At 36.2% G+C, this 26274-nt stretch overlaps 1 protein-coding gene across 1 annotated transcript in view; it reads left to right on the forward strand.

Annotated features, from left to right (window-relative positions):
• The window catches only part of ARIH1 (ariadne RBR E3 ubiquitin protein ligase 1), a 103230-nt gene that overhangs the window by 66920 nt on the left and 10036 nt on the right, over window positions 1-26274 (forward strand). The window contains exons 4-11 of the mRNA XM_033107228.1: window positions 2567-2659; window positions 3153-3208; window positions 14619-14685; window positions 16102-16208; window positions 18243-18285; window positions 18750-18821; window positions 21880-22010; window positions 25486-25543. Of these exons, the coding sequence (XP_032963119.1) occupies window positions 2567-2659; window positions 3153-3208; window positions 14619-14685; window positions 16102-16208; window positions 18243-18285; window positions 18750-18821; window positions 21880-22010; window positions 25486-25543 (627 nt within the window). The remainder of the gene's footprint in view (window positions 1-2566; window positions 2660-3152; window positions 3209-14618; window positions 14686-16101; window positions 16209-18242; window positions 18286-18749; window positions 18822-21879; window positions 22011-25485; window positions 25544-26274) is intronic.

The following is a 26274-nucleotide window of genomic DNA, read 5'->3' on the forward strand; positions in this document are numbered from 1 at the left end:
AGAAATTTCATAAGTATATTTCAAATAACAGCTAATTAGAAAATGTAATGGAATAAAAAATACAAAAAGAATAAAAGAGCTAGAAATAAACTTGGCAAGAAATGTGAAAGATCTATATGAAGAAAACTTTAAATACTAAGTGAAATGAAAGGATAACTTAAGTATTTGAAAAGATAGAATAATAGTAAACATTGGAAAAGAAGAATAGACTGATGCGGGTTGGGGGAGAATTAGCCCTACCAAATATAAGAGTAGACAGTGCAGTGGAACAGGATGATAGAGGAGGTATTTCAGATAAGGTGGATTATTCAGTAAATGGTGTTGGATCAATCTGGGGTGAAATTTGAGATTTATTCCTAACTCCTTATATCGAAGTTAATTAATTTAGAAGCCATAAATTTTAAAATTAATACATTTTGCTACAAAATAAAGACCTGCGTGGCAACAAAATGTGAACATTCAAAATTGAAACCTGGAGAAAATACTTTCCACACTTATAAATGGCCAATTTTCTAAATAAGTAAAAATCCCCACTAAATCATTGAGAAAAACCCTTGGAAAAATGAACAAAATAGGTAAAGAGAATGCACAGAAAAAAAAATACAGCTTTAAGTCTTTTTTGAGATGTTTGAACTTCACTCATAATTAAAGAAATTAAAATCAAACCTAATGAGATTGGTGCATTTTCACTTGTTCTATTGGCAAAGATCAAAGAGTTGGATAGTATACTATGTTGACATGGGTGTGAGAAACCAAATTGTCTTGAGCTGTATCAATTGCTACAACCTCTTTGAACAAAGATTGATAACCTATCAAATTGTAAATGTATACTTGTTATAATTTCGCTTGTACAAATTCCTCTTGAGGTACATTTATATGATCACAAAGATGTACATATAGTCAATGCAGTAGCATAGTAGGCAAAACATAGTCTTAATGTCCATTAAATCTATTGAATAATAATTTTTTAAAATCAAGATGCAGGATAGAGTGTGTGGTACTCTTACAATGTGTACCTGTGTACGTTAGAGCATTTCTGAAAGAATATGGAAGATATTGGAAATAGTGGTTACTTCTGGGCAGAGAAGTAAAAGACCAGGATGGGGGGACTGGTGAGGGAGACTTATTTTTTAACATAAACTCATACTACTCTTAAACAATTGCTTTTAACCACGAGCCTATATTACTTATTCTCTTAACAATAATTCAGTAGTAAATACTATAAAATATTCTTAAAATATGGTAACCAGTATTTGTTTTTTTAAAATATAGTCCTCTAGACTCTAATATTAAAGTACTTACATCATATCCCATTACAGGATATAGTATACTTCATTTAACCATCCCTCAAATGAACAGTATTTCAAATGATATAAGTAATATAAGATTAGACCAAAATGTTACTGTTAGCTATCTGAATAAATCTTTTGGTTTCCATAAGATTTTATTTTCTAGATTAGCCACATTCCATGCAGCTCCATGAAATTCTGTATTTGTGTGAGATACTTTTTATACAGCTTTACTGAGATATAATTCACATATCATACAATTCACTGATTAAATATGGGTTTTGGTATAGTCACAGTTGTGCAACCATTACCACAGTTAGTTTTAGGACATTTTCATAACCACAAAATGAAACCCTGTATCCTTTTACAGTCACTTCCCATTTCCTCCCAGTCCCCCAGCTCTAGCAACCACTAATCTACTTCTATGACTCTACTTTCTCTATGAATTTGCCCATTCTGGACTTTTCATATAAGTGGAATCAAACAATATGTGGTCTTTTGTGACTGGCTTCTTTCACTTAGCTTAATGTTTTCAAGGTTCATCCTCGTTATATAGTATGTATCCTTTTTATGACTGAATAATATTCCATTATGTGGATATTCCATATTTTGTTTATCCATTTGTCAGTTGATGGACATTTGGGTTGCTTCCACTTTGCAGCTATTATGGATAATGCTGCTATGAACACGTACAAGTTTTTGTGTACATACATTTTCATTTCTTTTGGGTGTATACCTAGGAGTGGAATTACTACATCATGTGGTAACTCTGTGTTCAATTTTCGGAGAAACTGCCGGTGTTTTCCATAGTTCCTGCAGCAGTTTGCATTGTGTGTGAGGGTTCTAATTTCTCCACATGCTTGCCAACACCTGTTGTTATCGGTCATTTTGACTGTAGCTGTCCTAGTGGGTGTGAAGTGGTGTCTCATTATTTTGATTTACATTGTCATTTTGATTTATCCTGATGGCTAAGGATATTGAGCATCTTTTCATGTGCTTATTGGTATATGACATATTTTTAGATTTAACACAAATTTGTCCGTCTTTCCTAAATATAGATATGTACCGTAGATGCATTTCTCATTAGGTATTTTGTGTTCAATGTGTTCGCATGACTACATTCCCCACCTAGAAGTTCATTTTAGGAGAACATCTAGTCATGCCAAATTGGACATTTTAGCCACTATGAGAAATGTGACCTAATAGAGCTTTACTGAGGCACTATGTATAGTGATTTTTCTGATAATGTCTTACCAGACCATGTATTTTTGTTGCAGTATTTCACTGGCCTTGAGTGTGGACATAAGTTTTGTATGCAGTGCTGGAGCGAATATTTAACTACCAAAATAATGGAGGAAGGCATGGGACAGGTAAAGATGCCTTTATTATTATTATTATTATTATTTTAGTTTTTCTTATTAACCCTTGCACAAATATAAACAGGTGAAGCATTCTGGATTATGGATTACATGGGAACTTTTATCTAGATTGAAACAACTAAATGATAATTGAGGCTTTTTTCTATTTACATTGTGACATTCCAGTTAAAGATCCAATTCAGATAATGTTTTCTCAGTGAGCTTTAACATTTGTATATGTCAGGCTAAACTTTTTGAGCAATCTTTTCAGATCTCTTGCTTTTGCCTTTCAAGTTTTATATTGAAAAACCAATGATTCAGGTCAGCAGTTCTAGTTACCTTATGGTGATAAACACGCTCATGCACATACATTTCCATTAAAAGAAAGGGACCGATTCAGATCCTATAAATGTTACAGCATCCTCAGAACCAGTGCCTGGCGATGGTAAGCATTCAGTAAATATTTGTTGAATGAAGACATAGTTTAAATTTCAATCTTTTTCAGACTATTTCGTGTCCTGCTCATGGTTGTGATATCTTAGTGGATGACAACACAGTTATGTAAGTATTTCTGATAGATTCTGCATGTTGAATATTGGTTAGTCGGTTCAACCAAATTAATTTTTGCTTAGCACCTCAAAGGAGGTGAAATTTTTAAAGTCTGAAGAGACTTTCTAATCTACATTCCTTTGTAGTACAAAAACCCGTTTGTAATTTGGTTCAATGCCTAATCACTATTCTGGTAAACTTGGCAATGCATGACAGCTAGATTTCAGTAAACCTTGGAATTGGAGAATAGGATATATCAGTGTGTCAGTTGAGGTCCCCTGGGAAGCAGATGGCTAATATAGAGTTAAAAGGGACAGAGATTGATTATGGGAGAGCTTCTGTGCAGGATAAAGAGGAGGGGGAGCAGGAGCAGACAGACCTCGATGCAGGTCTGACACCTGGTTGGAGGAGAGAAAGAGGAAGGAGGAATCAGTAGGAAGAGACTCAGACTGAGAGGCAGCTGTGAGAGCCTTGTGGCGCCTTGTGGGGAGCTCCACGACATAGATTGACCATAGAGGAACGCCTCAATAAGCAGAAATGACCAGGCCCTGGTACCCTTGCCATGCTTGGTCAACCCCTGGTTACTGCTCAGGGGTATGTGGCCTCAGCTGGCACATCCCAGAGGCACTGCAGCTGGAGACTATTGGCTAACCACTCTCCTTGTGAAAGGTTCTCCTTTGAAGAGAGAAAGAAACTTAAAGAATCAAATACAGTTATTTCCTAAACCTGGGGTAAAATTCCAGGGTACTTAATTCCTGAGTGGTGCTGTTTTCATAACCTCAGGCTGCCTAATTGACTTCACTCCAGGAGGATAAACAGATTGAGGCCCTGAACAAACCACAAACAAATGATGTAATTAGTCCTGGACTGTTGCATCTGTGTTTAAGCACTAGGATTTGAAGGTAGTAAAAGTAAAAGCAGCTATGGGCTGTAATGATCACATTTCTTAAGCTAATAAAGCCATGAATTGACCTCATCAGCACAGTTTATAAAGCTCACTGATCCCACTTTAACATCAGTCTACTTTGGTTTACTAAAACATATTTACATAAAACATTTTACTGTTGTCAGCTCTATGTTAATACTGTTTCTATCATTCAGTAAATCTTATTTTCATTATGGTTTTAAGTTCGCAGAAATAAACCATGTCATTTTGAAGTACCACCATCCTTCCAGTTGTCCCCTGATACTTTCTGATCTCTTGTATTCTTTCATCAATACATTTCATCAGTGTAGGTCTCTGTATCTTTTCATCCATTCCGCATTTACTGGGAGCCTAGTATGTACAGGAGAACAAAAAAATTAAGATATATTTCCTTCCCTCAAGAGGTACATAATAATAACAAAAATGCAGAATTTATGTTTTATATATAAAGGTATATGTAAAGTACAGTTAGAAACAAATTACATGAAGAGTTTAGGGAGACTTTACCTAGGGAATAATATGAAAGGGGTAAAATTTTGAGTTGAGGGAATGGGGAGGGGCATCTTGGTTAAAGAAAGGGTGCCAAGTAGGTCATGAATTTCTCTATTAAGTATTCTGTCGTAGCTAGAGACGCAGAGTAGCAGATTATTAGAGATGAGGATGAAAAGAGTTTGACAGTTTATGATGAGTTTTGCCATAGAAGGTTAAAAAGTGTGATGATAAGATTTGCATTTTAGAAATACAACTTTGATGGTATAGTGAAGTATAGTTTAAAGTGGGGAGGCATTTGGGTAGTGAGATGTGGTTAGAAGGCTGTTCTATGAAATTTTATTTGGGGGGAAACGAGATGGGAAATGGCGAAAATATTTCCAGCACCTAAAACAAACGTAGCTAATACCATAAGGGCTCTTACAAATCAGTAAGAAAATCCTATGGAAAGGATATGAACAAACAGTTCACAGTGCAAGAAATTTAAATGGTTATAAGCGTTAGCTATCATGCTTAGTTAAATAAATGAACGAGTAAATCAAAGTTATATACTCCAACTTTTTTTAAAAAGTCCTTTTTACATTTCATATTGGTAAAGATTAAAGAATTTGGTAATATCCAATGTGAGTGAGAATATAGTTCAATAGGGAGTATAAACAGTTGCAACTTTTTTATAATGTAGTTTGGCAATTTCTACAAATTTATATGTTCTTTGGTCTTTCATCCAGTGGTTTCATCACTTTAACTATGTTGCCTCCATTGTTTCTGATAAGTCAGCTATGAATCATAGCTGTTTTCTCCTGTTCCCTGCTTTCAAGATTTGACTTTCAAGTTTGACTATGACATATCTAGATATGGTTCTCTTTGTGTTTATCTTCTTTGGGGTTTCTTGAGCTCTTTGGCTATACAGCCTGGTACATGCACAGAAAGCTAAGACTATTAAGAGAATTTTAATAGTGATATCAGGTGGGAGTTAGGAAGAGGGATTTTTATTTTTCGCTTTATATGGCTGTATAGTATTGGTATATATCTTCCATTTTCTTTTAAATAATTAATTTATTTTAGAATTTAAAATGTTAGTGATTAAATCAGAGAATGTCATTTTTTAAATGTTTAATCATAAAGTCCAGAAACTGAAATGTGCTTTAAAAAAATTTTTTTTTAGTGTGAAAGAAACTGAATCCATCCCAATCGTGATGTTACTGTTTTTTAAATTTCCAATTTGATAGCTTAAAACCTGATTTCTTGTTTTAATTAAATTAACCTTATTTGGAACTCAATTTGAAACTGAAACCCAATTCTTTCCAGAAGACATATTCCCCTATAACCCTCTCGAGTTGAAACTAGCTATTTTTCCCTTTATACTTTCCGGTCAGGATGTGAAGTCATTTTCCTCTTCAGTCCCAAATGCTGTATTCAGCCTGTTGTTTTACTTCACAGAATCCACAGATTCTTTGAGGCTTGTGTTACCCTGTGTTACCCTGCTGTATCACAGCTTTTTGTGCTTTTGTCTGCTTGACTTCTTGGGCACTCCCACTTAATTATTCGTAGTGCTCACATGTCACTCACTGTCTTTTCTTTCTCAGTGCCCATATGTATAGTCCATTCTATGCGATAACCCTGTAGCTCTCAAGATGTAGTCCCCTGGCCAGCAGCAGCAGATCTAAGGAACTTGTTAAGAATACACATTCTCAGGCCCAATTCCAGACTTACTGAATCAGAAACTGGGATGGGGTCAGCAATCTGAACAAATTCTCCTACTTGGTTCTGATGCACGCTTAAGTTTGAGAACCACGGCTATAGCCTTTTATTTCCCTGATCTACTCATTTCCGGTAAAATCCCCTTCATCCCAGCCACCTACCCCTAAGCCCACCACGATAGGCTTGCTGCAGATCTGCTCTAATTGACTTTGTGCCTCTTAGTAAAATACTGCTCCTCAGGTTCTGTCCAACCCACTATTTATTCTCAGTCTATACACTTTATCCACTATTCCTAGGCATACATTGGAAACTCCCAAATTTATATCTCCAGATTAACTCTCTTTTGAGCTTGGGGCCCATATATCTCCCTACCTACAGGCGTCTTCATATGTATATTCTTCAGGCAATCTTGATTCACCCTCCTGCTACTTCCACCATCACCAAACTCATTCATTCTTGCTTCTCAGTATCAAAGAATGGCACTATTAAGTGTTAAAGACTTGCATTAATTAGAAACCTTTATGATATCCCTGATTCATTTTTTTCTTGCATCTCCCAGTCATCCTTGCACCAAATTCTTTCAGTTCTACATCCTAATTACCCTCAAATCCATCTGTATCTTTGTTTCTACTGCCATTAGGCTGATCCAGATCTTTTATTATTTTTTTAAAGATTTTATTGGGGAAGGGGAACAGGACTTTATTGCGGAACAGCATTTACTTCCAGGACTTTTTCCCAAGTCAAGTTATTGTCCTTTCAATCTTAGTTGTGGAGGGCACAGCTGAGCTCCAGGTCCAGTTGCTGTTGTTAGTTGCAGGGGCCGCAGCCCACCATCCCTTAAGGGAGTCGAGTAATCGAACTGGCAACCTTGTAGTTGAGAGCCCACTCACTAGCCCATGTGGGAATCGAACTGGCAGCCTTTGGCGTTAGGAGCACGGAGCTCCAACCGCCTGAGCCACCACCTGGCCGGCCCCCCGGTTTTCTTCTTTTAGATGTGAATCTGCAGCTGGCTCCTAAGTGACTTCCTAGATCCACTTCCATCACCTTCCAGTTCTCCACACATGGCGTCCATTGTCCCTCGTGCTCACCTGTGCAGCTTCACCTTTTGCCTTTTCTCGGTTCTGGCCACGTAGAACTTGGTTTCTTGAAAGTACTGTGCATTTAAATCATTTGCATTGTGTTTGGTTTGATTTTGTTTACTTCTTTCTCCACTGCTTCTTGACTTTCTTACATGCAGTATTCTCTTCCTGTTTTATTCTTTAGTTCTCTTAACCTCCTCATCCTCTTAGTCCTTCTTCAGGCCTTAGTTTAGATTTTCATTTGGTTTGGGCAGACATACTATGTGCTCCTTAGCTCCTCCATATTTCCCTTACCACACATTTTTGTGATTGCTCATATTCTTAAGCTTTAAGCTGTATGACCGACCCCAGGTACCTATTTATGTTGACTCAATTCTTTGCTTACTTCCGTTCAGGATATGTGGCCTTGGAAACACTACACTGAAAGTCTTTTTTCACTGACTCTCAATGCTTCTTAGACTTTAAAATTCTTAAGATTAGTGATTCAATGGATTTACCTTTTTATTCCTTAGTACCGGATACGTAATAGCTTTGTATCCTTGAATAAGTAAGCGGAAATATATTCTCCCTTGTTTTCATAAGCATATGCCATCATCGCAAACATCAGTGGTTGATTTGTGCTGTGATGCCATCAAGGCTATTGGCTTCCCCTACACAAATAGCCCCATACAGTTACACTTCTAAAATCAGGCAAGCAACAGTAAGTATATTTTGAGAATTTTCCTTTGTCCCAATTGTCCCGATGCTTTCGTGAGATGAATGAAGATTATTTCTCTAAATTGTTTACCACCTGAGACCAAATAAATGTTCATCTATTTCTGTTCATCCTAGCAGTTGGTTAGTTTTTTTATGTAGACGTTTAGGGCCTAAAGTTATTTTACTATATATAGCCTCTCTCATAATCTTAGTGATGATAAAGATAAACCTGTAGCTACTAAGTCTTCAGAGACCTTCAAGTAGTGTATACTTAGTCTCGTCTTGACTAATCATTGATAGTGTTAAACATCTGTAATTGCAATGTTCTGATTCAGGTGTTCTAAAAACGTATGATTTATTTTTATGGGGCTTTAAGAACAGAGGTGATGACAGGAACTCATTGTCACTTATATCTAGAAAAATTATGCCAAATGCTTTTTTTAAAGCTTTAAATGACAGATAATATTTTAAAAAATGAATCTTAAATTAAGTTCATGGTATATAGATCATGGGCACCTCTACTGGCTAAATCTCCACTTGTCTGAAAAGGGCAGAAATGTATTTGTTTTAATAGATTGTTTTAAATTAAATATATAACTTAAGTACTATTCTTTAATAGTTTTTTCCTGTTCCATCAACTTTAAGCAGTGTGTCTTAGCTCCTTACTACATAGGGCGAGGAGATTGGTGCCTATACGCTGTCATTCACCTTTATCTCTTCTACCTACTAATTTCTAGTGGATGTATAATTACTCTATGTCGTCAACTTTATAGCTATTCTTTCTTATTCTGGAACAGATTCTTTCATGTTTTGTCAACAGGTCCAATCACAAAATTGTAAGCTAGTGCTTTTAATATTATAACTATGTAAATATGACATAAAACCAAGTAATTGAATGGATCCAGAGAGAAGTAAATGTAATCCTCTAAGTCTGTGCTGTTCCAAGAAGAATATTCCAAACATCCAAGTCAGCTGATTATTTTTTACATTCTGTTGGTATCTTAAAAATCAGAAATAGGGCTGTGAAGCTGCCTAGACCCTCACGTGAAGTCATACGTACGGTTTTACCACCTGAGGCAAGAGACAAACTAAACTTTAATATGTGTGTTAATTGCAGTACAGTAGAGCATCTTTTACAATGGGAAACCCGTCATTCCTGCTTAATTATAATAGACTCAATTTGCTGTGTATCGATTTTCATTTTTTTTTATTAAGTTCTAAAATGCATTCAGTGAAATGTATAAAGTACATTAGCTTTAAAGTTCTGTTTGTTTTACTAACCACCCTGGTCAAGGCATAGGACCTGGCCCGTGCCCAGAAGGTTGATCTTCTGGGACCCTTCCCAGACAGTGTCCATCTCATCTCTGTTACCTGTTGTAACTTCTGTCACCATCAACTAGTTTTGCCTCTTCTTGAACCTTAAAATGCGATCACGTAACATGTATTCTTTTCATGAGTATCTGCTTCAGTTAGCTTAATGTCTTTGAGATAAGTGCATGTTGTGCTTTTTAGGTTTAGTTTTTGTTACTGCTATACAGTATTTCATTCCCCTCCTAATAATAGACAGAGTTTTTTATTTGTTTGTTTTTGGATACCGTGGGAAAAGCTACCAAGAATATTCCTGTATGTGTCTTTTGGTAGGCATGCACTGGTTTCTTGGGTATATACTCAGAAGTGAGATTTTTAGCTTTTATAATAGGTAGATCCAAGTGGTTTTCCAAAGTAGTTGTCCCTCCATCCCTCATAGTTACGTATGACTGCTCTAGTTCTTGCCCACACTTGTAACACTATCTTTTTAAATTTTAGCCATTAGGTGGGTATGTAGGAATATCTCATTGTGGTTTTAATTTGCAGTTCTCTACTGGGTAATGATGTCAAACACCTTTCTCTTAGCCATGTGGATATTCCTTTTTATGAAGTACCCATTCAAGACACTTGCCCATTCTTAAAACTTTGTTACATTGTTTGTTAATTAACTTGGTAAGAATTATTTAAATATTCTGATATGAGTCTTTTTTTAGGTATATGTGTCAACTATTTCCTCCAATGTTTGGCTTCCCTTGTCACGTTCAATGATTTCAATGATTTCCCTTTTCATTTTCAATCATTTATGATTATTGCTATTTAAGAAATCTTTTCTTACCCCAAGGTTGTATTTATTTTTAAGTCAGATCATAGAGAATTTATGGAGAATGTTGTGTGTCTCCTGGTGAATAAATTGACTGCCCCCATCCTTTCTCCACGATGAAGTAGAAAAGCAAGCACTACTTTAGTATTCTAGGTAGGAAATTGAACACAAAAGCTGTAGAATACTATCTGTTTTAAACTAAATGCATAAGGGATCAGAGCTCAAGTTCATACTGAAATAATTTCCTAGTCTTATTAAAAAGAAAAATGAAATGATTTGTCAAGTTTTGGTAGTTAATAAAGTTAATAATAGACAGGAGTAAATTACTGATAATTATTCATTTAAAGTTAAAAACAATGTTTTTGAACTCTGTAAATGTAAACTTACAGATTGAAGGGGGGCAGAGGAGGGAGGAGGAAAGATGTATGAAGCTGATGGTGTAGGGCTGTATGGGCCATTGTAAGGTTTTTGGCTTTTATTTTAAGATAGAGCCGGGAGAGGATTTAGAGCACAGCAGTGACATGGTCAGGCAGGGTTTGCTCTGATTGTTGGTGTTAAAAGGATGCTGTAGGTAGGAGCAGAGAGATTGGGAATCTTACAACAGTCCTGGTGCGAGGCGATGGTCGCTCCAGGATGGTCGCGGAGGAGGTAGTAAGACATGGTTGGATTGGATGTGTTTTCTAGGTAGAGTCAGAATTATGTATTATATATGGGGTAGAAGAGAAAGAGATATGGGCCAAAACAAAGATGATTCTAAGATCATTTTGACCTTTCATTGTAATTAGATGAATTCAAATGATAGTAAATATTGTACTTATTTTTAATGACCACAAGTTTGGGCAAAGATTTATTATGAAGATGTTAATGTCACATTGTCATAACCTACCATCCAAATGCCCTACCATCCAAATGCGGAGAAGGTGGGATGCAATACAGCCATTTAAAATATTTGTGAATTACTTAAATGCATTGAAAAATGCCTATAATAATGTTAGTGAAAAAAACTAAGGTATAAAATTATATATGTAGTAAGTCCTCTATTTAAAAATTATATATCATACATTTACCAAAAAATAGAGAGAAAAGGTCCATATTTATAAAAATGTTGAATGGCTATGCCTCCTGAGTGACAGTTACAGGTGATTTTTATTTCCTTTTTTATGCTTGTGTATAATTGGTATGTTGAGAGAAAACAAACCTTTTTAAAGAAATTTTATTACTCTTAAATTGAAGCATGATATTGTTGATACACTCAAGGTTCATAAGGCATGGTTTAGTACCTGGCATACTTTAAAAAAAAAAAAAATCAAATCACAGCTCTCCAGTTATTTCATTTGTAAAAACAGAGGATGATCCCAAAACACAGGGGTGGTTAAATGCATCTGATGCTGTGCTCGGAATGTATATAGACTTTCAGTTGGAGTCATTTTGTCTGCGTTCCCTGTGAGAGCTACCTTCCCTGTGAGAGTTGGCATAATAACTATTTTCAACATAAATGATGACAATGATCTTTGTCAAGACAATTAGCTTATTAATGGCCAGGATGACATTTGCCTTCTTGAGAATGCTTAATTCTCAGGGATGGGAAATCACTTTCTTTTTCTTCCCTATCACCAGATAGGGATGATCTATGGCCTGATAACTACTACCTAATAACCTGGGCCTAATAGCTGACCTTTGTTCTCACCAGTCCTGGTGGGCCAAGCAAGGGTTAGACTAGGCTTCTTAGGCTAGAGTCAGGTATAAGAAGTCATTAGGGTTTGTTCCATTGGAAAAACATTATCGGTAATAGAATTAAGACGTGTTTGGGAATCAGGGCATTTAACTTGGCGTCTGGTTCTCTCCTTTTTTTCTAATTGATGTAAATTTCACATAATATTCACCATTTTAACTGTTTTAAAGTATAGAATTCAGGCTTTTAGTATCTTCATAATGTGCAACCATCTCCACTATCTAATTCCAGAACATTGCCACCACTCCCAAAGGAAATCCCATGTCCATTAGTCACTTCCCATTCCCTCCTCCCCATAGTCCCTGACAACCAGTCATCTGTTTGCTTTCTGTACAGATATGCTCATTCTGGATGTTTCATTTAAATGGAGTCATACAATATGTCATCTTTTGCTTCTGGCTTCTTTCACCTAACATAATATTTTCAAAGTTCATCCATGTTGTAGCATGGATGAATAGAGAATACTTTATTCTTTTTTGTGGCTAAATAATATTCCGTTATATGGATATTTCATATTTTGTTTTTCCATTCATCAGTTCTTGAATATTTGGGTTATTTCCACTTTTTGTGGAAACGTGTGTTGTTATATGACCATTTGTTGTCAAGTTTTCTGTTGAACATTTGGTTTTACGTCTCTTGGATATGTGTACCTAAGAATGGAATTGGTGGATCATATGGTAATTTTTTTTTTTTTAAAGATTTTATTGGGGAAGGTGAACAGGACTTTATTGGGGAACAGTGTGTACTTCCAGGACTTTTTTCCAAGTGAGGTTGTTGTCCTTTCAATCTTAGTTGTGGAGGGTGCCGTTCAGCTTCAAGTTGTTGTCCTTTCAGTCTTAGTTGTGGAGGGCGCAGCTCAGCTCCAGGTCCAGTTGCCGTTGTTAGTTGCAGGGGGCGCAGCCCACCATCCCTTGCGGGAGTCGAACCGGCAACCATGTGGTTGAGAGGACGCACTCCAACCAACTGAGCCATCCGGGAGCTCAGCAGCAGCTCAGCTCAAGGTGCCGTGTTCAATCTTAGTTGCAGGGGCGGAGCCCACCATCCCTTGTGGGACTCGAGGAGTTGAACCGGCAACCTTGTGGTTGAGAGCCCACTGGCCCATGTGGGAATCGAACCGGCAGCCTTTGGAGTTAGGAGCACGATGCTCCAACCGCCTGAGCCACCGGGCCGGCCCTCATATGGTAATTTTGTGTTTAACTTTTTGAGGAATCGCCAAATACACTATTTTTAGACCTCAGTTCCAACACTGGTGAAATGTGGAGGTTTAACTCATTTAAAAAATACTTATTGAACACTTTTCTACAGACCAGGCAGTCACGGGATCCATTCGTGGAGCTTATTGTTTAGTTGGAGACAGGGAAACAGGAAGACAGATATTAAACAAATAATTATACAGATAACGTTCTAATGAAAGTTATGACAAATTCTCCAAAGGGGAAGTGTATGAGGTGCCCTGAGAACTAAGACAGGGGTGTCTACATCTAGACTGGGGTGAGGAATTGTCAGAAAAGGCCTCCTTGAGTACCGCTGCATTTTAATTGAATGAAATAAAATAATAATAGTAATTGCATCTAATATTTATTGAGTACTTACTATTTGCCAGGCACCGGTCTAGTCTTCCAAGTCTATTTCTACTGTCCATTTTACAGATCAGTAAGCTGAAAAATGGAGAAGTCAAAGAACTTACCCACAGTTCATAGGGAGAAAGTTGTAAGCCAATATTCAAACCTGAGGTAGCCTGTCCTACCTCAGAGCCCCACCGTGACATTCTTCTTTCCTTCCCTAGTAAAAGCCTCCGAGGAAGGGTGCTGCTTACTGTTTTGTAAGGATACAGATGTGACAGGAGTACACTGAAAGGGGTACAGGCCGGAGCGGGTGGGGCAGTCTTGTGGAAGGAGAACCGTGTGATAAGCTCAAAAATTAGATGAGGCCAGATTGTACAAAACTTTCTTGTTCATTTTAAAGATTTTAATGAGGTTGGACTATGTGCATGTTTGATACAGCTCTTACTGACTTTGTTACTGCTTAATCTTTTTCTGCTTTAACACCATTTTCTTAAAACATACTCACTTTACCCTTAAAACTAATGAAACTTGAGCTTCAGGGTTCTTCATTTTCACGGGTTTCTCTGTTTTCTAGAAATTGTTGTGAATTATAGTGTGTTCTAGGTGAACAAGAGAAGCCAGGTTGCAGTCAGTAAGCATTTCTTATAAATTAACAAGAGATCTCAGGAGAGCTCAGAAGGAGGCCCTCAAAATTATATATAGCAAAACCCATTTCTTAACATCTGTAATATCTCTTATTTCACACACTGATTTTGGGGAAAGGGTCTGAAGGAAGCTGGCTGAGAGTTACGGTCTTAAACAGGATATCAGAAGACTCTGAAAGGGGCCTAAATTTCAATAGTTGGTAAGTCATTAGATCATAATACAAACTGTAAAAATAGAATATTTAGAGTGTAAGAAATATGGGGAAAATGCCTACCAAAATGAAACTATAGAAACTTTGAAATGACTGTTTTGATTACTACAGTTACATTTGTGGATAGTCTATGTGCATTTTAATATTTTAATTTAGGGCAGTTTTTTAGCCATAGCATTGTAATTTTATAAATGTGGGAAATACTCTTGGCTGAAACCTTCCTAAGAAACTATTTTTATCCTTGCTTTCAGGCGCCTGATCACAGATTCAAAAGTTAAATTAAAGTATCAGCATTTAATAACAAATAGCTTTGTAGAGGTAAGTGATTTCTCTTAAGTTTTCCTTCTTCTAATAAAAAGAATTGTTTATTAATAAAAATATCAGTTTTTGTCATGTTAAAATACTCTCAACAATAAGCTACACCTTTATCATAAACATGGAGGATGGACTTTATTTATGAAGCATACCAAACACCTTTATTCTCAGAGGAATGTGACAAAGCAATAAGTAGATGTCTCTTCATAAATCTTGAACTTTGATAATAAAATTATTTTTATAGTATTCTTTCTTTATCCCTCACAGAGAATTGTAGCTGATTGTTGTTATTTTTTTTTAAAGTTTATTGGGGTGACAATTGTTAGTAAAGTTACATAGATTTCAGATGTTGTAGCTGATTACTAGTTACGTCATATTTAATTATGTTTGGCACTCTAACTCCACTAGATCTCTGCTTGTTTTAGCTTTCATTACCAGTAAACTTTGTTAATAAAGAATGCAATAATTACGTTTTTAGGAGATGTCTTTCTTTTATCAGAACAGAGATCTGCAAACCATGGCCTGCCTGGCTTTCTAAATAAAGCTGTCTTGGGACATGCTCCTTTGTTCTGTCCTGCTTTGTGCTACAATGGCAGAGCTGAGTAGTTTGGTAGAGAAGCCAGGGAGCATGCAAAGCCAGAAAACTTGACTGTCAGGCTCTTCACAGAAGTTTGCCAGACCCTGCATGGGAGCGTCAGTGTAACTTGAATTTTAACTCTAGAAAGTAATTTTCATTTCTATTAGAGATTAAACTGGCGGTCAGATCTTTTAGAACATAGTATATTTTAGGAATAGTATTTTTTTTCAATGGTCAATAAACTTGAATTCTGCTACAGTGTTGATCCATGTTTCCTTCCCATAACAAAATGCTTTAAAAGTTCTATTTCCTTTTGAAAGAACTAAAATGCATCCTGTGCCATAGTTTAGAACTGGCTTTTGTTCTTTGGAGTTCTCTTTATGGTGAAAGGGAAAAATTACATGTATATCCCTTCGCTTGTTTCAAACTACTTTGTTTGTATCACCTAAACACCTTTCCTAAGGTGGAGCATATCTTGTTTTCCTGCATCTTTGAAAATTGCCCTGAAATAGAACCCTAAACAAATTCATATTTGTTAATGATCACATAATGGGTAATTTTTTTAAAAGTTTCTCAGTGGGATTTTGAGCATAGAACAAGAAACACTTATATATTTTATAAAACAAGTCTTAAGGGGATCTATAACCTTGGAAAAACAGTACATCCAAAAGCATTGCTGTAGAAGACTAAGTAATGGTGGCAGGTTTTTATGTGCTTGTGTCACCAACCCCCCTTTGGCCCTTGTACTGGGAAAGCAATATAAATAATTGCTTGGTGTGCTAGGAAATCTGGAATGGTGATTTAATTTACTGTCATTTTTTACTTTCTAACTTGTGTTTCAGTGCAATCGGCTGTTAAAGTGGTGTCCCGCCCCAGATTGCCACCATGTTGTTAAAGTCCAATATCCTGATGCGAAACCGGTTCGCTGCAAATGTGGGCGCCAGTTCTGGTGAGCAAGTGATTTCCAGCATTGGAATAGTGCACAGAGCTTTTCTGTTTATTCTTGGTAGAAAAATAGAAAGATTTTTTTTTACCTCAGGTAGGGATGTGGGTGGTGTTGATTTAAAGTAGTGTGTATTTCTTTTAAATAAGAATTGGATTTAGAAATCACATCTGAAATAATTTTCCTCTTTCTTGTTGCTATAACTTTTGGATATGTTTTCTTAGGGGAAAGAGTGCAGCTGTAATCACATTTTCTTGTTGTGTGCCAGTGGAACTTAAATGGAAGCTAACTTAGAGATCTGGGACGAGAACTCAGTTATTCTCATTTCTGATTGACTTATTTTGTCAAATTATGTTTGGTTGCTTTATGACTCCTGTTCTGTTTTCAAGTTATCTCTTACTTGAAATGAGGCTTTTTTTTTTTTAAGCTTTCTTTGCTCAAGTTTAATCTTATTTCTAGAAAGAAAATATGCAGATAAATTTGGAAAGATAAAACATGGTTGATTAGATATGCTTTTTAACTAACAGTTTTCCTATGGCTCCTCTGGCCCCAGCTTTCTTGGTAACCTGGGTTCTTGGAGTTCTATTGCATATTCTTCAGCCTTTTAATTCTAGATTTCGACTTACCGGAGAATTTCCAATAATCTCGCATATTAGAGAGTTAAGATGATCCTTTGTGGATCTTTTAGGAATGAGAAGCCAGTCAAGCCAAGGGGCTCTGAACTAGCAAACAGACATTTTATTGGTATTCCGTACCATCTTTTCTTCTCCAAATAGCTATAGAATTAGACTTATACATCATTAGCATTAATATTGCCAAAAAGAGCAGGTAAACTCACAGACATTAAATATGTGTAAAATACATGCTATTTTGGTAATTATTAAATAATACATTATTGTTTCAGAGTTTACCAGGTAGACAGAGGGTGGAGTCTGATTCCATACCTACCTTTAAATGTATTTCTGGTATGAAATAACTTGAATACAGACTAAAGCATAGAGAATAACAGCAATGAGTACTTATGGAGCTACAACCCAGCTTAATCAAAATCAGTATTTTGTTTGCTTTTATTAAGAAATAAAACAGATACATTTGAAACCCCTTGGTTCCCTTCTCCATCCATCCCATTCCTCGTCTTCTTTCCCCTAAGAAAACATATTCCAGAAGTTAATTATCTTGACTTCATTTAAATTGATAGCACTTTTGTTCCTCTCATTTGCAAAGGATTTTTGGCATTCATTCCTAACTTACTTTATTAGCTAATTTATTAGCCATTCCATGGTTACTTTTTCATAAACATTTATGTTTGTTTATTCTTAGTTTATACTTTTTAAACAAATGTCTATACCATGTACTTTCTGTACTTAGAAAACAGAAAGGCATTAGCAATTAGTGTATTTTTAGAGAATATTTAGTCACACTCTTGTTTCATACCTTATTTGGTACAGTTTATCTCTGCTAGACTGAGGTTCATTTTTTTGTATCATGCAAAGATGTGGCCTGTTTGTTTTTCTCAAATTGCATACTGTGAATTCATACTAAATTATCTATTACCCCACAAAGTGAGACACTTGAGACATTAAGTGCACAATTTAACATAAGCTGAGTGGTTGAAATTTAAGTTCAAATTAGTGAAAATGATTTTAATTTGGCTTCAGTTAGAGAATGGTTGTAGCAAGGAACCATACATATTAAAAACGATCAGAAAAGTACAGATTTAACTAAACTGATTTTTTTTTTCTTAATAGTTTGGTAGCTGTTTAGATAGTCATTTATTACAAAATTGTCATCAAAGCATGCCTTCATGCTTACAGTCATTCTGCATTCACACACATACACCGGTACACGCTGGTCCTGACACTAAATTCTAAGTGATTTACTGTAGAATAAAATAGAGATGGTTCCTGCCCATATATTTGCCAGTCACTAGAAACTGGTGAAAATATTGAGGAACTATAAAGCATGAAATGGTCTGTTTGTTTGTTTACATACTTACAATAAGTAGGACTTAATTCTTTTAACTCTTGTGTCACTTAACAGCTTTAACTGTGGAGAAAATTGGCATGATCCAGTTAAATGTAAGGTAAGTTTGTCTGGCATTTTCATTTGTAAATATCATAGTAGAGCACTTCTAAGACTTAGTGACTGAGAACCACAGCCCACAAGGTGATCATTACAAGTATTCAGGGAGTATTCCTTAGGAATAAGCCAGCTCCTGACATAATCAGGATAAGCATGGTTAAGTCACCTCCCTCAGCAGGCTTTGTAATTAGCTAAGGGAAGTGACACACCTTGGAGCTGGGCTTCTCATCAAACTCCAGGTTCCCCGTTCAGCTTCAGCCATCGAAGGTCCTCCTTTGGTTGATTTTGTATAAACTGAACATGAGAATTACAGGATTTCCTTGATTTTAAAAGGAAGTAAACCCAGTGATAATGCGGTCCTTTGGCTTTTATATTTAAGCTTCACTGCATTTAAGTGTTGAAGTAATTTGCTATCCTCCTTCTTAAGTCTTTTGTTGTACCCTAACAGTTGTTGTTTTCCAACAGTGGTTGAAGAAGTGGATTAAAAAGTGTGATGATGACAGTGAAACGTCTAACTGGATTGCAGCCAACACAAAGGTTGGTGTTTTCCTTCAGTAAACTCTTGGTAATGAGGAGCTGGTAAGGATAGGTGCATCAGCATTAGCGAGAGCAGTAAGTTTACTGGTTAAGGACCTTGTTTTCCCTTTTTCTTGATTAAGGTTTGTTTTGTTTCTTTTCCAGAATAATTGCCTATTAATAAATTTTCTTTATTTTAGTGTTTGAATTTATTTTACTGAATACTATACTGTAATATGCACAGTACTCTGGAAGTTTTCCTTTTTGGAAAAACAGTTTCCTATAGAAGAAAAGGCTGATAATTTTTCTACCCTGGCATTTGATATAATAATGCCTTTTCATACAGTTCTTGGCTACTTTTTAGCATACAAATGTAGAGTTTATGCCACCTAGCTTGGTTTTACTAGTCTAATTTGCATCTCTGCTTTTAAAAATCCCCAGGGTTTAACTTTTAAGGAACCATTCTTTTGAGCAGCATTCCGTCAGAATAACTGAGTACCTTTATTATGTAAATCTTGAACATGTTAAACTTCTATAATATGGTTTATTAAGAGACTTGACTCTTGAGAAATAGAAGTTTGGGGGGTAATGTGGGTATCCCTTGGTCTTTTTGTTTTTAATTTTTTGAAGTGCATTGCTCAGGATACTAGGTTCAAAATTCAAACTTTTTACGACCATTAACACTTATTTAACACTAGACAAATATCTTACAAATGTAAATAATCTTGAGCACCCTTGTTTTCTATCACTAAGTAATAAGCAAGCATTTGAATCCCAGATATACTAGCCAATCTCTTAATAGGAAATTGTATAAATATCCAATTTTTATTTAATTCAGTCTTACATTTCATCCATATGGGAAGTGACTTGGGTAATGAATGATAGGGTTATTCGTGGGCTATTCATTTTTAGTATTGTCTTTCACATGTGAAGATGGTGCTTTAAATGATACTGAGTTGTTTGAGCAGTGTCAGTTATAGCTTTGTACTGTTCCATCATTCACTTACAAGACAGTAAGAATACGGAGTGCTTAAATGATGAACACTAACACACAGACTACACCGTTACTGCCCTGCTCTACCCCAAAAGATTACAAAGTACGTATTCATTTCTCTCTCTCAGAAAGCATGAGCAGTAAAACAGTCACATAGTCCTGTCACGTAGTACAAATGCCCAAGTCTTTGAGCAGTGTGTGGTTGAAATTAAGTAATATTTTTTGCTCTCTAAAGCCATCATGATAAACATAAGTCATGTCATACATGAAAACCTTACTATAATGTCAGAAAGTGATTACTTTTGTTATCTTAAAAAATTTCCAGCCAAGCCATCCTTTTTGAAAATTGAAGATTTCCCTGCCAGTTAAAGCCTTAAATATGCTTTGCTAAACTAGTATTTAGAACAGGGCGGCTGTATTTTCACTAAGTAGTTTGATTAAATTCTGGCCTTCTTTCTGCATCTAGAGAAATCCCCAAATATTCTAAACCCCAAGATGTTTAATAGGGAGTATGGAGGCTTGGATATATTTGACTTTGTTTAGAAGGTAGATTGTTGAGGAGGAAAGGCAATTTGTAATAACTAATTTATCTACTTGGTAGTTTTGAAGTGAAAGTGAAGAGTTTTTCTCTTGGGAGATGTCAGAATCTTTTATTTATTATTATTAGCTCCTTAAACACATTTACAGATTATCGATGTTATCCTAACATACCGAGAGCTTACTACTATTTGGTTAATTACCGTGTTTCCCGGAAAATTAGACCTACCGGACAATCAGCTCTAATGCGTCTTTTGGAGCAAAAATTAATATAACACCCAGTATTATATTATTATATTATATTACATTACATTACAATACAATACAGTATAATATAATATAATATAATATAATATAATATAATATAATATAATATAATATAATATAATAAAATAAGATCGGGTCTTATATTTATTTTTGCTCCAAAAGACGCATTACAGCTGATTGTCCCACTAGGTCTAATTTTCAGGGAAACACGGGATAACCAAGAAATGTAGACTGAAATATATTTTAGGCCTTGAACTTGCTTTTTGGGAAAACATAAAACTTATGTGAGTCATTTCAAAAATTTGATTCAAAATGTGTGATTGAAAATTCCCATGTTGACTTATTTAAAATTATCGTAGCTGGTGGGCAGTGTAGTCTGTTTCACAAATGCTGAATTGTACAAATAATATAATGGGTGCTGCTCCCCCCTTGTGGGAGTTATAGACATCAAATAAATATAGCAAAAATATAAGCTTTATATCTTATTTATAGTTTTATTAAAAATAATAAGTTTGATTTTTTTTGAAAGAAAAAAACAGTAGGCCTTCAGGGTAATAACTTTGACTCATTAGCAACCAAGAAAATGATATAGGCGGAGGATAAAAACGTGATCTCTGTAGCACAGTTGTAAATGGAGCACAATGAAAAGAATTTAAAACAAGAGTTTTGGCAGAAGAAAGTTGAAAAATTCAATAACCATAAAAAGAATTTACCAATCCCACTTCCCTGACTCTTGAGATCAAATTGCTTAGGTTTGAATCCTGAGTCTACCATTTGCTACCTGTGTGACCTTGGACTAGTTACTTTATTATTTTTCTCTCCCTTAGTTTATTCATCTGTCCAATAGAAGTAGGAGTAGCACCACTGTAAGGATTATGAGTTAATGCATATAAAACACTGAGAACAGTGTGAGATACAGAAAGTACCGAATTATTTCTAGATGATGCTAGAGAATATATTTACATGAGCAAAATGTTTTACCTCCCATAAAAACTATTATTACTATGTGTGTGGTTAAAAGCGCTTAAAATGTTTTTGTACTCCAGCCCCACTAAAACAAATCCTTAAGTTGTTGTGTTACTTAAAAGCCAGTAATGATGATAACATCTCATTTTCAGTAGTACTTATTAAGTGTTTGACACTGTTCTAAGTGTTTTACATGTATTAATCCCATTAAATGTGGTATTTAAAAATAAACCAAATCTAGAACTGGCTTCTCCTCGGTGGTAGTAATACAACCTAGTGTAGCATTGACACCAACTTTATAGTTTCTCTTCATAGGAATGTCCCAAATGCCATGTCACAATTGAGAAGGATGGCGGTTGTAATCACATGGTCTGTCGTAACCAGAACTGTAAAGCAGAGTTTTGCTGGGTGTGTCTTGGCCCTTGGGAACCACATGGATCTGCCTGGTAGGTTGGGGAAATGAAGGGAAGAATATGTTCACATAAGTATGTGCTATATGCCGCGTATCATGAATAAGGTTTCTACCTCATGGAAATCACCATCTAACTTGGGTGCTAGCTAAATGAATACACTGTGTGATCAGTGTTAGAAGTATATACAAGATATCCAGAGAGAGGGATTAATTGGGCATATTTCACAGAGGAGGTAATAACTGAGATGAATTAAGGAGGACTAAGAGTTCGTTTGTTGAAAAAGTGTTAGGAAAAACATTCAGGGCAAAAGGAGCAGCATGAACAAATGGGGGATGATGGGAACGTACGTGACTTATTCAGAGGAGAGTTGCATTGTCTAATATGTCTCTCTAGGCAATAGTTGAAAAAAACAAAGAGACTGTTGACAGAACCCAGAGTGCAGTTGTGTTTTAGTTACCCTGCCCACTATCAGACAAAAAAATTTGTCCCAAACTTTGAAAATTGGAAAGTTGCCCAACACCGTCCAGACTTTTAGATTCTCTTTGAAACAGGAACAGGCCTGCAGTTTCTGCTTGGCAGAAATCACCTGGACTTGATTAGTCCTTTCAGTGGGGCCTTTACTTTCTAGTTTGATACGTCTCCCCAAGATTGAATGGCATTTGCATGTATCACGCTGACACTAACCATATTTAGTAGAGATATATACCTTTGCTCCATGCATCAATTTGGGAAAATGCAAGGTGCAGTGAGCGTGCCTTGAATTGAGAAAAACGGGAGCTTGCACATCTCTTGGTAAAAGTGAAGTATTTCTGAGTATTATAATATGCAAAAGGCCTGTTTCACTAATTTAAGTTACCGGCCTGTCTCCTATTGGCATTTGAGTTTGTGGCCCCTCATTAGTTGTGGGAAATAGGAAAAGAGAACGTACACTGGGACCTAAAGTAGTTTGGATGTTATTAGAAGGATTTTAAGGGAGTGACATGATTGAAGGCTCTATATTATGTTCTTTACGTACATTATCTCATAATTGTGGCTGCTTTGTAGAGAGTGGATGGGAGGGGAAGAAACTGCAGGTTCAGGACAGGATGAGGAGGGCACTTAACACAAGGGCAAGTCTTCTCTTTTAGTTTCATTGGAACTTTCATTAGTTAGGAATAGTTTGAGGGATTACTTGTCTGAAATGAATTCTGAACTAGGTAAAAACTAATTGGTTAAAGTGGAAGTACAGAAAGTGATTTTGCCACTGTCAGAGTTAAGGAAAGGTATTTGGATTTTAGCCAGACAGGTATTCTGGATTTTAAGGAGGCAGATTGGAGGATTAGGGTTCCCAGAAATTAAATCCACTCTATTCAAACAAGCAAAGTGAAGGAGAGGGAGTGGGGTAGAAGAGTTATTAAAGCGATATATTTTTGTGTGTATGATGATCTCTGATCAGAACTTAAATTTTGAATGAGCTGTAGTGAAAACTGAAAAGGGCACAAAACAACTGGGTACAGAAGAATAAAGAATAGCCTGGGCCGTGAGTGTCCGAAGTGTTGCCTGTGTCTTGCCTTTCCTCATGGCTAACATTGCAAACCAGTTATGCTTGCTTGTCTAAATCTGAAAATGCCTCAGAACCCTCAAAATAGCCTTCCAAGTAACATAACCAGTTATCTGGCCTAAAAATCCTTAATGATGGTGGCAGAGTAAAGCTCAGACTGATTTGAGGCTTATAGATATCTAAAAAAGCATCAAAAGGAAAATACTTAAGGATGTAGCAGATAGGAAGAAGAGGTGTTAGTAGTTGACCAGTAGAGGGCACGGAGAGGCGATCTTGGGTCTAAATGAAGTAATTATTGGTAAGAGGGGATTATAACCCAGATTGGGGTAAATGAATAAATCTCCCGAGCCAGGTGAATTGTGGTCTGGGTTACTTTAAAAAGTTGAAGATGAGATCAGTGAATCATTGTTGGTTATTTCTGAATAATTTTGGAAAATAGAGAGGAACCAAAGACTGGAAGCAAACAAAATGTTAATTCCAGATTTTATGATGGATTCCACAAGCTACGTATGACCCATATAATCAGAATCAAATGGTATTATTAGGATGATGAATTAGGGAATGTTTTGTAGATCTCAGCAAAATATTTCAGTGTGGACTGAGAAGTTTGTGGCCTAGGCTATGAATGCAGACAGAGAGAAATATTTGGGATTAATTGAATGATCATTTCTTGGAGTATGGCTAATGGATTTGTGTCTTCCTGGTAGAATGTTTTAATGGTTTGCTGAAAAGCTTTGTCCTCTTTTTATTTTATTTTATTTTATTTTTTTACTTTACATAATCTAGACTGCTTTTCTGGTCAGTTTTATTAATGACATTCTTGAACTAATAATATGAGAATCTTGCATACATTTTGAGGTAACATCAAATAAGGACATTGAATATATAGACCACTAAAATCCTGAAGGACTTGACAAGCTAGAATACTGGATCCAATTTAATAAGGTTTAAATTAAAATCAAAATTCTTTCTTTAGTTCTACAAAGATCACTGTTAAAAGATTCTGGAGATATGATAACAGCATGTGAACAGTATATTCACTGGTTGAGAGCCTGGGGCTCAGTTGGCAGACATGCATGAGTTTAATTCTCAGCTGCGAAACTCTAGTTTTGCGACCTTAAGAATGTTACTTATCTTCTCAAAACCTAGTTCATCTGCTCAATGAGGATAATAATGCAAATTTCATAAGGTGATTGCAGGGAGTAAATGTGATAGTACATTTCAAGTTCTTACTGAGTGGATTGCATATAGTAAGTACTCAGTAAATATCAGCTGCTTCCACAATGTAGGCTTCCATACAGGAAGAGGTAGAGTAAGCAGGACAAGGACATGCCCGCCTTAATCGTCTCCACTCTGCTGCCTTCTCTGGGCAGGCTTCCCCCTGCTCCTCATTTTCTGGTTCATTCAGATTTCAGGGACGTATAAACTGTATTAGTGTGTAGAGCACATAACGCAGTATCTGTCACATAGTAGTCTGTCAGCTGTTGGTGTTCTGGTTTATAGAAGAGAAGATGAGAAGGTGAGTAACTCTGGAAAAATCGGGAGTATTTGGCCTAAATAATAGCCTAGGAGATGAGATGATCTCTTTCTTCAAAAATTGAGTTAGAAGTTCAAACTGCAGTCAGTAAATGGAAGTTCTAGAATGATAGTGTTTTCTAATGATTATAGGTGAGCTCATTTGAAATGGACTGCCTCAGGAGGTGGGGAATTCCCTGTTACTGGATAGAGACCCAATAGACTGTTCTAGAGAGGATTCCAACTCTAGGTGTGCATGAGGGGCAGCAACACTGAGTGCCCTTCAGCCTGCTGACTGTCATTATAGCGGTAGAACCCTGGGCATTTCAGCCCTTCAGTGTGTCTCTGTAAAGGAGAATATTGGTTCTAGGTATTAATCCGGGCTAAAATTCTGTGCTTTATTCCCTTTTCATTGATTTATGGCTTTATGGAATCCTCTTACTTTACTTTAAGGTACAACTGTAATCGCTATAATGAGGATGATGCAAAGGCGGCAAGAGACGCTCAGGAGGTAGGTGCATTTATTGGGGTAACAATCCAACAGGGTGTGCATTGTGTGTTTATTGGGGACTAGATTAGCAGAAGTTTTCGATTCTGAAAGATTTATGGAAATACACTCCAGTGAATACTGGGTATCTACGTAGATTTAGAAGGGGAATTTTATCCAAAATGCCTGTCAGAAGCATTCCTATTTATAGGTTTGTTTGCTTTCTTTTTATTAATCTAGTCATGTAGTATAATTCCAGATTTCAGTAGTTAGGGTGTCAAGATTTTCCCTCCCCAGCAAGGAGACTAGAGAACAGTATTTTCTAAATAGCTCTGCTGCTATTTATATGCAGCCTCACTTATTTTATTATTATTTTTTCATTATCCTTTTTTTTTTTTTTCAAAGAGAGCGCAGCTCACAGTAGCCCATATGGGGATCAAACTGGCCACCTTGGTGTTACTAGCACTGCGCTCTAACCAACTGAGCTAACCGGCCTCCCCCAGCCTCACTTATTTTTAATTCTTTATTTTTTTTTAACTTCTTTGTTCATCAAATACTCTAATGATTATGGGTGGGCTCATTTGGAATGGACTGTCTCAGGAGGTAGGGAATTAATTCCCTGTTACCTGATAGGGAAACAACCATTGTTACAGAGGGAATTCAAATACTTGGTGTGGATTAGATTCAATAGCACTTTGAGTTCCTTTCAGGATGGTTATTCTATCATTGTAGACTCTGGAATTCATTCCATATCA

Source organism: Rhinolophus ferrumequinum, chromosome 6, assembly GCF_004115265.2.
Source record: "Rhinolophus ferrumequinum isolate MPI-CBG mRhiFer1 chromosome 6, mRhiFer1_v1.p, whole genome shotgun sequence".
NCBI lineage: Eukaryota > Metazoa > Chordata > Mammalia > Chiroptera > Rhinolophidae > Rhinolophus > Rhinolophus ferrumequinum.